Genomic DNA, 12,021 nt, shown 5'->3' on the forward strand with positions numbered 1-12,021 from the left:
CAATAGTCACTCTAATGATGCCTCTGTAGCTTTTTGTTTTTTACTAATTTACTGTACATGTTCTGTGCTTCTGTCCGTTACTGAGCTTTTATATATAATGTAAATATCACATAAGTAAATCAGATTATTGGTACATGGCAGCAAAAATCAGCACAATTAGCATCATAATGTAATAATCATCCCTGCATCATCTGTTTATATGACAAGCAACCCCTTATTTTCCACTTTATGTTTTTGATGAACCATAAGCCTTGCTTCCTAACAGCTGTTCAAAGCGCAATGAGCGTGTGTGTGCTGCAGGCACTTCTAACAAAACTCAAGATGACGAACTCTGCAAACTCTTATTCTACTCCCTACTTATGCCTTCTTGCATATTTAACAGATTTGCCTATGATTGCCATTCATCATTTGATTTCGTTTTTTCATTTGGATGCTGGGCCTCAATGTTAAAAAACGCAAATTCAAGAAATTCCCTACATGTGTCTTCTTGCACATTCAACAGATAAGCCTATGGCTGGGCATTTTTATTCTGCTCCCTACATATCTATTCCTTCTTGCATATTCAAATAGGCAGAAACTGAATGATGATCAGAATTTAATAATCATCCTGCATCATCAGCTTATACGATAAATCGAAACCTTGTTTCTCTTTCATTTCAGGGACACAGGCAGTGAATGTTGAACACCACCTTCCGGGAGGAATGGACACTTAAAAGTAGAAGATATTGACAGCCCTCACAGGGGTCCAGGCTGCCTCTCCTGACTGGCTACATCGGGGGGGGGGGGGGGTTGGAACTACGCAGTTCTTTTAGTGTCCTTATGGGAGGAGGACACAACTCCCCTTAAGTTTTTTTTTATTTTATTTCAATTTATTTCATTCAACATTACTTTTACTTTGCCTATTTTATTTTGCAGGCACTTGCGATTCAGCCCCCAGACAGTCTCGGAGCAATACAAAAGGGCAGGAGCTTCAGCTCAGTCCCTTTCGCTCCTAACCCTCTGGACAAAAGGGGGAGGGTTCCCAGGGGTATCGTGCCGTCCCTGCAGGATTTTATCTGCGGTCTGGGCCCCTGGATCTGCTGCGGGCTTTCATGACAGTGAGTAATTTCCCATCCCCGTGCAGAACATCACCAGATCATGGGGCCACCGCTTCTTTGGCACTAAACGGGATCAGTTTTCCGCAGTTGGTGTTGCCTCAGATGACAGCGAGCGGCCTGTTGCAAGGGGCAGCTTTGAGAGATGAATTTCCGGATTTTAACCCACAATTTTCGACTCCGCTAGTGCAGAGAGAGCTATTGCAGGGAGTTTCTTTGATCCATCGATATCAAGGACTCATATCTGCATGTTCCCATCCATTTCGGCCCACCTTTGTTTCCTATGATTTGCCGTCATAGGGAGGCACTTCCAGTTTGTGGCCCTGCCCTTTAGACTTGCTCATTGCACTTCTTCGTTCACAGGAATTCTCCATCTCTCTATCTGGACGAACTGCTTGTCAAGGCTCACTTGCAATCTCAAGGCTGGATCATCAACCTCAAGAAATCATGCCTGAAGCCAGCTCAGGACATGACCTTCTTTTTGGCACAGTGTTCAACACCCAGCCGCACCTATATTCCTCCCAACAAGGTCCAGACTCTTCTGGCCGGCACTCAAACCATAGCCTCCTCTCCAAGAGCTCCCCTCAGGAACTGCATGTAGGTCATATGATCCTTGGTGTCTGCAGTAGACTCAGTCCCCTTTTCCAAGTTCCACACTCACCCATTCTGATTGCCCTCTCTCCCTCAACCAGGAAGTTATTGACATGGTGGATGCAACCAGCCCATCTCTCTCAGGGCAAGCCCTTTCCCTTGCACAACTGGATCATCCTCACCACAGATGCCAGTCTTCGGGGTTGGGGAGCAGTCTGCCAGGACCAGATGCTCAGGGCAGGTGGCTACCCCCGGAGTAATCACTTTCCAAAAAGAGAGGGCTAGAGTCCTAGAGCTACGAGCTATCCTCCTGGCTCTCCTTCATTAGACAGACCTTCTCAAGGGCAAATTCATCAGAATCCAGACAGACAATGCCACTGCAGTGGCTAACTTCAATCATCAAGGGGGCACCCACAGCAGGGGAGCAATGCAGGAAATCACCCGCATTCTTGCCTGGGCAGAGGAGAATGTGCCAGCGACCTCGGCAAGCCACATCCCCAGTGTGAACAATTGGACAAGTTATTTTCTCAGCAGAGATACCCTGGATCAGGGGGAGAAGACTCTTTACCCGGAAGTCTTCCATAAGCTGGTCTCCCTCTGGGGGATCCTGGAAGTCGACGTCATGGCCTCCAGAGCCAACTCCAAGCTTCCACACTTCCTGTCCTTGTCCAGGAATCTAGTCGCCGTAGGAGTGGACCCCTTCACCACTCCCTGGCCATTCCAGTTGTTTACATCTTGCCACTTCTTCCCAAGGTTCTCAATAGACAGTCAGAGTCATATTCATTGTTCCGCACTGGCCTAAAAGAGCCTTTTTCGCTGACCTCATCAACCTCTCTGAGACTGCTTCTAAGCCAGAGCTAGTGTTTCACTCGAATTCTCGGCTGTTCCGCTTATCAGCCTGGCTGTTCTATGGCAACTGGTTTGGGAAGAGCATTATCGCTACTATGATTGCCGCCCGGGAACCTTTCTCATCCAAGATCTACTATAGTACATGGCAGACTTACATCTTCTGGCGTTCAGACCGCGATCTCCCTCCTCATCTTTTCAACACCGCCAACAAACTCGAGTTCCTCCAGCAAGGTCTTGACAAGGGTTTCCGTCTAGCTTCTCTCCAAACCTAGGTCTCTGCCCTCTCAGTGCTCTTTCAGTGTCAGATTGCCCTGGATCTTCACATCTGGACTTTCCTTCAGGATGCTGCCCATGTGGCTCCCCCACCCCCGTCCACCCACTCCTAGCTGGGACCTTAATTTTTCAAGCCCCTTGCAAAAGCATCCGATACGCACGAGGAAGATTGTCTTCAGTTTTGCCATCACCTCAACTAAGAGCTTGCAGACCTGTCCTGCTATTCTCCCCCCTTCTTTCCTTCCATCTGGACAAGGTGCTTTGGCCCATCCCATCATTCTTGCCACAGGTGGTCTTCCATCTAAACCAGGACATTGTTGTGCCATGCTTTTGTCCTCATCCAAAAAATCCTAAGGAGGCAGTACTCCATTCCTTGGATCTCATCCAGGCCCTGAAAGTTTACATTCAGAGATCAGCAGCATTCAGTCAGATGCTCTTTTCATCATCCTGATTGGGCCCCCCAAGGGTCTACAGTCATCCAAGACCACCCTGACCAGGTGGATCAGGGGCACAGTCTCTAAGGCCTATCAGATTGTGGGTAAGCCCTGTTCCCTCAAAGTCACAGCCTATTCCGCTAGCTCTCTGGTGGCCTCTTGGGCAGCAAAGAACCTTGCCTCTGTGAAGCAGATTTGCAAAGCAGCTACCTGGTCCTCTATTTATAACTTTACACATTTTTAACAGGCGCACGTAACATCCTTTGCGGATGTTGCCTTTGGCAGAAAAGTGCTGCAGTACAGGCTCAGCCGTGATTCCGGATCCCACCGTAATTTTTGCTTGGGACTGCTTTTGAATACCCTTTCAGTGTGGCACGCCCTCCCTTCATATCCTTCCTGTCTGTCAAGGTGACTGCTCTTCGAGTGTGTCTGTGCCACTCTTTGGATCTCCCGGTGGAAGTCTCCATACACCTTTTTGCCCCCCTGGCAGCATATCCTATTGAGCTTCCGCTTATCAAGCCTTGGTGTTCGAAGGTGTCCAAGCCAACATTTTCAAGTTTTTGACCACTTGTTCATAGTTCCTCCAGTTTTGTTATACTTGAAATTCTTTTGTACATTCTAGGTAGTTTCAACCCCCAGGGTGGTGTAGCCCGCCAGGAGAGGCAGCCGGGCCCCCTGGGAGGGCTGTCAAGTTCATCTACTTTTAGTGTCCTATCCTTCCAGGAAGGTGGTGTTTAACCCTTCAGTGCCTGTGTCCCCCTATCAGTGAAGAGAGAAAAGGATTTTACAGGTAACACAAAAATCCCTCTTTTCCACTTGATATTTTTGATGACCCATAAGCCTAGCTTCCCTGCTCAAAGCACCCCGAGCATTGCATGCTGCATGCAAATTTAACAAACTTTAAAGTTTGACAAACTCTGTGACAACTTTAAAGACCTGGGTCATTGCTACTGCTGAATGTCTGCACTGGTATATACAATTTAGCATTTCTAGCCATATTCATTCTTAGGATTTAGTTCACGTTAGTTGTGGCAGGCCTCTTTTTAGTCAGTACTTGTCTTTTATTGTATTGATTTGATCATTGCAGGACATAGACAAGTTTGGTAATGAAATTACCCAGCTTGCACGGCCTCTCCCTGTAGAATACCTTATCATTGACGTGAGTATGTCTGCATGCAGCTTCTGAACAGGTCTTGTTTTTATAATATGCAGTAGTTCTTTCACTTCAAAAATTTGCATTTTGTGTCAAGTCACTCACAAATTCAAAGAGTTAAAGATCTAAAGAAATAGCGCAGTTCAACTGTGTTGTTACTCTGTTCTATTGTTAATCTTACCTTTAGTTGCTTTATTTCTAAATATCTAATTCATAAGAGTAACCATGTCTTACCAGTAAACTGGGGGCCAGAGATGCAGGATTTCTATATTTTTACAGCCTACTGATTATACAAAAGGGAACTAACACAAAACAAAATGTTCAATATATACAGTTATGTATAATGCATTGTCCTTGCTTTCCTTTCCTCTTAAATTTAACCCCCCTCAAGGACCCATAAAAGCATCTATAAAACTGGTGAATTGACAAATTATTTTTAATTATATATTTAATATGACACCTAATATAATAATGTCTAAGCAAGTTTTGGGGAGGAATGTACCAACACAATAACAGCAAGGGGCAACGTTACCTGATTTCCCCAAACTAGTGATGGTGACATAAGTGTAGCAGCAGCCCTTTTACCTTGATGCTAAATCCCTGTATTTGCTGTAAAGTGCATGATTTGTTTGATGGCAGAGACCTGTGCCTATGGGCTGGTGGGTGGGGGGTGGGTTTGAGTCAAGCAGTGCAGTAGATGGGAATTTGTACTACTTCATTGATGCTGTATGAACATTTCATGACATTTGTTTAGCATGGTATCATTATACGGATACTCCTCTTTTGCACAAAAGTGTGCGTTAGTATTTCTGTTTTTTTTTTTTTTTTTAAGATCACAACCACCTTTCCGAAGGATCCAGTCTACACCTTTTCCACTTCCTCTAATTTGTTCCCCATCGAAAACCGGGATGTCCTGGGTGAGACACAGGTAAGAGATATTACTCCCATTTTGGTTTGTGCACCATATAATGATTGTACTGGCTACAAGGACAAGGGCATCTTATTCATATAAGATGGTAGATTCATCCACTAAGGACAAGAAAGTCTGATAAGAAAATTTCTGTCCAGTGTATTGTCATGTTTTTCCTAACATCTGCTATGTTTATGCTCTCTTCTCCCCAGGACTTTCACAGTTTAGCCACATACCTTTCCCAGAATCTGTCCTCCGTTTTCCTTGAGATCATCTCCGACTTCCATTTGCTCCTCTTCTTGGTTACCAATGATGTTATGTCTTTACAGGTTAGTAATGGAACTTCTAGTACTTGGAGAATAAGCCTTATGTACAAAGAAGTGTGTTTGTTCATGCTACCTATAGGTTCCCTTGGTTTTATCTTATGAGATAGAACCATTGTCTGGATACAGAGGATAGGTGCTCCACATGTGCATACTCAAGTGCAGTTGCGGTCATTGCAATTTGCATATAAAACCACTTTCATTAAAGTTACTTGAGTCAAAATGCTCTCCTTGCACTTCAATATAGTAGATCACTGCACACTTATTTGTTTAGATTTGACCACTGCTGCACCTATTGACTTGGGGGAACTATGGAACTTTCCTCCACCTGAGCAGGTGGTAGCTTCAGGCTTTCCCTAGCGTCCAGAGTGAATAGGAGCAGCACGCATGAACCTAAAGTATTCATGCAGGAAATTACACCAGCCAGACTTTCAACAAATGAGCACTGTTGTGGTAATTTGGCTGAATCAGATGCTATTTTGGTATGCACACCACAAGCACTATTGTGGTAATTTGGCTGAATCAGATGCTATTTTGGTATGCACACCACAATTGCACCAGTGCATCTCCCCCTTGCAATTGCAGTGACACTTGAATTCTGGGGAAAAAACATGGGGGATTGCTCTCGAAATTGAACTTTGCTCACTGCACATTCGGACGTACAGTTGCGTACGTCCGCATGTTGAGTGTTTTGTATATTAATTCTTAGTTCAGTTTTGTTAAGAAGCCAAATTTTACAATACTTTATTTATCATTTTAGATTTTTTTAAAGCTAGTTAAACTTTTTAACAGAGTTATCTTGGAATTTTTCAAACTGAAGGCCATCTTGGAAATCTGGTGGAGGATGATTGAACTGCCTATATTGCTGCCAGACTTTGCAATTGCAATTAGTTGAGCTGAAAAGAATTCCAATCCAGTTTCACTGCTTGCAAATTTTTCTACAAGGGAAGTCTAAAACCATATATACAGATCTATGAATTGAGTTTTTTTTAATAATACTTATTTCCTTAAAATAAAAAACTCGGTCAAATTGTTTCGCAATTGTGGATCTGCATGTATAGTTAAAATTATTTTATAAATAGGTCACTATGGCAAATGGCATTGCTGTAGGTCAGAATATTCTGGATAAAGGGTTTCTAGATGATAGAGCCAGTACCATTTAATATTAATTTTTGCAAATGCAGTTAGGGATTTGTTATCCGGAAACCTAAAACCTGTTATTCAGAAAACACTGAAAACTCCGTTAAGACCGTCTCCCATAGACTCCATTCTATCCAAATAATCCAATTTTAAAAAATGATTTCCTTTATTCTCTGTAATGATAAAACAGAACCTTGTGCTTGATCCATTCTAAGATATAATTCATCCTTATTAGAACCAAAACTGTTTAATGTTAAGCTGATTTTCTTTTTTTTTCTTTTTTTTGAGTGAATTCTTTTTTTCTTTTTAAAATATTTTAATTGATTTTCATATTAAACAATGAAATCAGAATGACAGCAAATGTTATGCAGATGAAAAAAATATGTTGCATTCGATACAATAGCATGATATTATCAAAATGATATACCACTCAAGAACTAACTAAAATTAACTAAGCCAGTGAATGTACATGTAATAAAAAGAAGAAAAAGACAGAAAAAACCCCTTCATCAACTGGAATGCCGGAAAGATCTTCTTACAATTGAGGAAACCGCATTATTTGATCACCAGTATTAGAGTTACAAATTTCAAAATAAGGAGACCAAATCAGCCTAAAAGAATTTTTGGATTTATTCCCTTTAGTTTTAGTTATTAAAGTTTCTTGCCAGCTAAGCTGATTCATATAAGAAATGGAGTCCGATAATGAGGGGGATTCCTTTTGTAACCAGAAATTAAATACAGCTTTCCTAGAAGCAGCTAGAAAAAAAGTAGTCAATTTACTCTCATGGGAGATAAAATTTGCCTTAGGAACTGAAGAAAGCATTATATTATCTAGATGCAATAAAGCAAAGCACGAGACAATTTAATTATCTTCAGTTTAAAATTCAAAAAACTAGTGACTTCCCTCCAAAATAGATCAATCTTTGGACAGGACCATAAATAATGGAAAAGAGACGCATTAGTCTCGTCACATTTAGGACAATATGACTATTAGTGGAATTTTTTGAAATTTTTTTCCCATAGCCTAGATGGATAATCTTAAAATGTTGTACCCTCCAACCCCCTGCTAAAATGAATTTGTTGTAAGCTGATTTTCTAGTTTACTTAAAGGGATACTGTCATCGGAAAACATGTTTTTTTCAAAACGCATAAGTTAATAGTGCTACTCCAGCAGAATTCTGCACTGAAATCCATTTCTCAAAAGATCAAACAGATTTTTTTATGTTCAATTTTGAAATCTGACATAGGGCTAGACATTTTGTCAATTTCCCAGCTGCCCCTGGTCATGTGACTTGTGCCTGCACTTTAGGAGAGAAATGCTTTCTGGCAGGCTGCTGTTTTTCCTTCTCAATGTAACTGAATGTGTCTCAGTGCGACATGGGTTTTTACTATTGAGTGTTGTTCTTAGATCTACCAGGCAGCTGTTATCTTGTGTTAGGGAGCTGCTATCTGGTTACCTTCCCATTGTTCTTTTGTTTGGCTGCTGGGGGGAAAGGGAGGGGGTGATATCCCTCCAACATGCAGTACAGCAGTAAAGAGTGATTGAAGTTTATCAGAGCACAAGTCACATGACTGGGGGCAGCTGGAAAACTGACAATATGTCTAGCCCCATGTCAGATTTCAAAATTGAATATAAAAAATCTGTTTGCTCTTTTGAGAAATGGGTTTCAGTGCAGAATTCTGCTGGAGCAAAAGCAGCACTATTAACTGAATCATTTTGAAAAAAAAAATTTTTTCCCATGGCAGTATCCCTTTAAAGTATGAAAATCCAAATGACGGAAAGATCTGTTATCCGAAAATACTAGGTCCCGAGCATTCTAAATAATAGGTCCCATACCTGTACATGTTTGGGGCCTGTTATCCAGAATCGGAGAAGTCCTTCCCTTAATTCAGAGCTTTCTGGATAACAGGTTTCAGGGGGGGCAGTGCACATTTTGAGCTTCCAGCTTGCACATTTCTATAAATACTTCAAAATGTCATCATGCCAGCTATAATGTATAGAAATGTATAGTAAATGTGATTGTTAAAGGGGTTGAGGTTAACTTGCACTTTCATGGGACTATCCATAATCTGGAGTGCTTTTCTTGAAATTCGTTTTTTAGAAACAAATGTATTTTCTGTACATGAAAGCAAATGCCACAAGTACATTTTTAAACAGACTGTATTCTTTCCATGGAGTCTTTGGGAAATTTTCCAAAGAAAAAAAAGGCAGAATCAGACTAGCACAATGGTTTCTGAACTCTTTTTAGAAAAAGTGGTGAGAAAGTCCCAGGCCAGATAAGGTCCCTATAAGGTTTTGTCTTGCTTGAAAACAAGCACACTGGCAGGAGACCAGTCACACTTTGCTTAGCTGCCTGTTGGCCAGATTCTAGTGTGTAGCTTTGAACATGTGTTTGCCTGGTAATCAGTTACCCACTCAGAGGATAAAAAAAAAAAACTTATTTTTTTTAATACATCTCCATAGAGTGATCGAAACTCAATGAATCTTTTTGTATTTACTTGCGATAGATGCAGTACTACATCTACTAATTTCAATCCTTTAAAGAGGACCTGTCGCCAAATAAATAATTAAAAATTCTAGTTTATAATGTTAGGCAAACAAAATAAACTTCTATTACACTATAAAAATATTTAAAACTTGGGGCTATTTTGTAGACTTGGAATTCACAGTAAGTGTGCAGGTGCCATTTTCTGGACACTTTTTGGTATTGAGGCAAGCTTTACTTCATGCCAAAATCTTGTCAAGGAAGTGCAGTATTAGTCTGCCCCACCCCTATGCCTATCTCATAGAGGAGAAGCCAATATATAATAATAATAGACTTTTAAACAAGTTTATAACAGGCATGGATGTTTTAATAATAAAAATGATTTGGGTTTCATGTTTATTTACAACATCATAGTGTGTGCGTATGTATATATGTATGGAAATAAAAGCCATTATAAGGATTTTGAGCTTTATTTGCTTTTTAAACACACGTTATGATTCTGAATACAACTGTATATGGTGAATGATGTAACCCCTTTTGTAATATATAGGGATATTATAGGTAGCCAGTAATAAGGTGGAGTTGTACTTCCATAGTGATCCAATTGAGTCAGGGTAGTGAAATGTGTCCATGTCAGGCTAAACTGCCACACCATCTGGGATTGGTGAGAAATTCTGAAGATCCTAAAATCCTGTTCCTTTCATAGATGACTTGACAGTGAAAGTATTGTTAACTTACATCAGTGTCTCTTTTCTTGTTAACATTTTGTAACTCTTTGACTACGCAGGACAGTATCAGTTTGCTCTTAGATGCTGTACGGACCAGAAATGAGGAACTTGCTCAAACCTGGAAGAAATCTGAGCAATGGGCTACTATAGAACAGCTTTGCAGTGAGTATATTTACATATATACTTACATTGCATTCAGGATTGTATCAGCAGCTGGCTGTGTCCTAGGCATCGTGGGCTACCACCTTTCATTCTCAATCAGCTCCAAATTGGGTACCCCCAGATCTGCTACCAGACAAGTACAAGAATCCGTTGGTGGGCTGTGGAATTGTTTTTTTTGTTTTTAAACCCTCTCCCCCCCATTGACTACCACCTCATTATTGTTTAATATGACCCTGACAAAAATACCAGTCCAAACAATCCCACATTAAATTGAATATTTAAAGGGTGGGGTTAAGAACTAGGTTAATATTATGGTACTATTACACTATCCCTTTAAACATATATTGTGAAAGTTGGTTTCAAAGAGGTAAGGCCTAGACACAGTTATAACATATATTGCCAGTTCTTGTGCTATTAGTCAAGTTAAGTCTGCTGTTTTGCATTTTCTAAATGCTTGCCCATCCCTGCTTATTTCTCAGGCACAGTTGGGCTCCAGCCCTCAGAACTTCATGATTATGGAGCCATTGGAGGAGCCTCACATGCTGCATCTTCATCCATGTGGTCTTGTGTGCACTGCACCTTCATGAACCAGGCTGGTACAGACCATTGTGAAATGTGCCGGCTGCCTCACACCTAAAGTGAGGTTGCAGACTAGGGGACATGCCATCAAGTCCTCCAACAGGGAGCAGGTTCCTGAAGCAAACTTTCTACAAGCCCGTACCCTAGCCCTACCAAGTTGGTTTAAGATAGGGAGAAGTTCTTGCTGCAAAACCTGCTTTCTCACACTCTGCCATCAGAGCCAAGGGTAGTGTTTTTACACACTCTGCAGTCTGCAGCTGGATACTGCAAACCTTTTGTGTTTTTACGGGTTGACTTCCCAAATGTTCACCCCTGTATTACCCCATATTCACAGCATTGTCTGAATTTTGCCGTGGCAGTAATGTAAAAGCCAGGACTAGCACAGTTACTTAGTTCCATTTACTATGAGAACTTCAATGAAAACAATAAATGGAAAGCACTTCTTAACTTAAAAATTCTTCAGATGTAAATCATAGCCTTTGTTTTTCAATTACTTCTCAATATACTTAGATGAGCAGTAAATATAGCATAATTTCACCTGCTCCTCATTTCTAAGATTGAAATTGACCACAGTAGGTCACCTTCTTGGCATAATAAGCTCTCACTGTCCATTAAAATACCTTTATGTACAGCAAGTATTATTTGGGACACTTCCAAGTTAAAACAGAATTCAGAATAAAGACTGTAAGAGGCGTTCTAATTTAGAATTTTATTTTTTGGTCACAATTCACTAATTCGAATTAAAACCACCAATTTGAATCTGAATGTGAGATTCATCACACCTCGACCCAGGAAACCATTCTAATTCGACTATTGTCCACCTAAAACCTGCCGAGTTCATGTAGAAGTCAATAGCAGTGATCCCTTGAACTATTTGAAGATGTTATATGTTATTTCTGAAAATTTTCGGAGCAAAACTTGGTAAAAATTTTGCTCCGAAAATTTTCATAAATAACATAACATTCGAATTGTGAATACAATCAAATTTATTTGAGTTTTAAAAAATTAATTTGATAAAATGAGTTGTAGTTGGAGACCGTTTTGCTAGTGATGTATTGGGGAAAAAACGGTGATCCAGGTTATCTATAATGTCCTCTAATTTACAGTGTAATCATGTCCCCTCGCAAGCACCTTTTTTCCAGAGAAAACAACCTCAACCTTGACCGTCTACCCTCATTATTTGTCTTCCATCACTCTAACCAGTTTAGTAGCATGTCTCTGCACTCTGTTCAGCTCATTTATATCCCCATTAAGAACTGGAGTCCAAAACTGCACTGCATACTACAGGGGAGGCCTTAC

At 40.8% G+C, this 12,021-nt stretch overlaps 1 protein-coding gene across 1 annotated transcript in view; it reads left to right on the forward strand.

The window, feature by feature from the left end:
- Positions 1-11,415, forward strand: part of nploc4.S (NPL4 homolog, ubiquitin recognition factor S homeolog) — a 44,846-nt gene extending 33,431 nt beyond the window's left edge. Inside the window, exons 13-17 of the mRNA NM_001086958.1 lie at positions 4,329-4,400; positions 5,227-5,322; positions 5,517-5,633; positions 10,041-10,143; positions 10,623-11,415. Coding sequence (NP_001080427.1) covers positions 4,329-4,400; positions 5,227-5,322; positions 5,517-5,633; positions 10,041-10,143; positions 10,623-10,780 — 546 coding nt within the window. The 3' untranslated portion in view covers positions 10,781-11,415. The remainder of the gene's footprint in view (positions 1-4,328; positions 4,401-5,226; positions 5,323-5,516; positions 5,634-10,040; positions 10,144-10,622) is intronic.
- The last annotated feature ends 606 nt before the right edge of the window (positions 11,416-12,021 follow it).

The sequence above is a fragment of the Xenopus laevis genome, chromosome 9_10S, assembly GCF_017654675.1.
Source record: "Xenopus laevis strain J_2021 chromosome 9_10S, Xenopus_laevis_v10.1, whole genome shotgun sequence".
Taxonomy (NCBI): Eukaryota; Metazoa; Chordata; class Amphibia; order Anura; family Pipidae; genus Xenopus; species Xenopus laevis.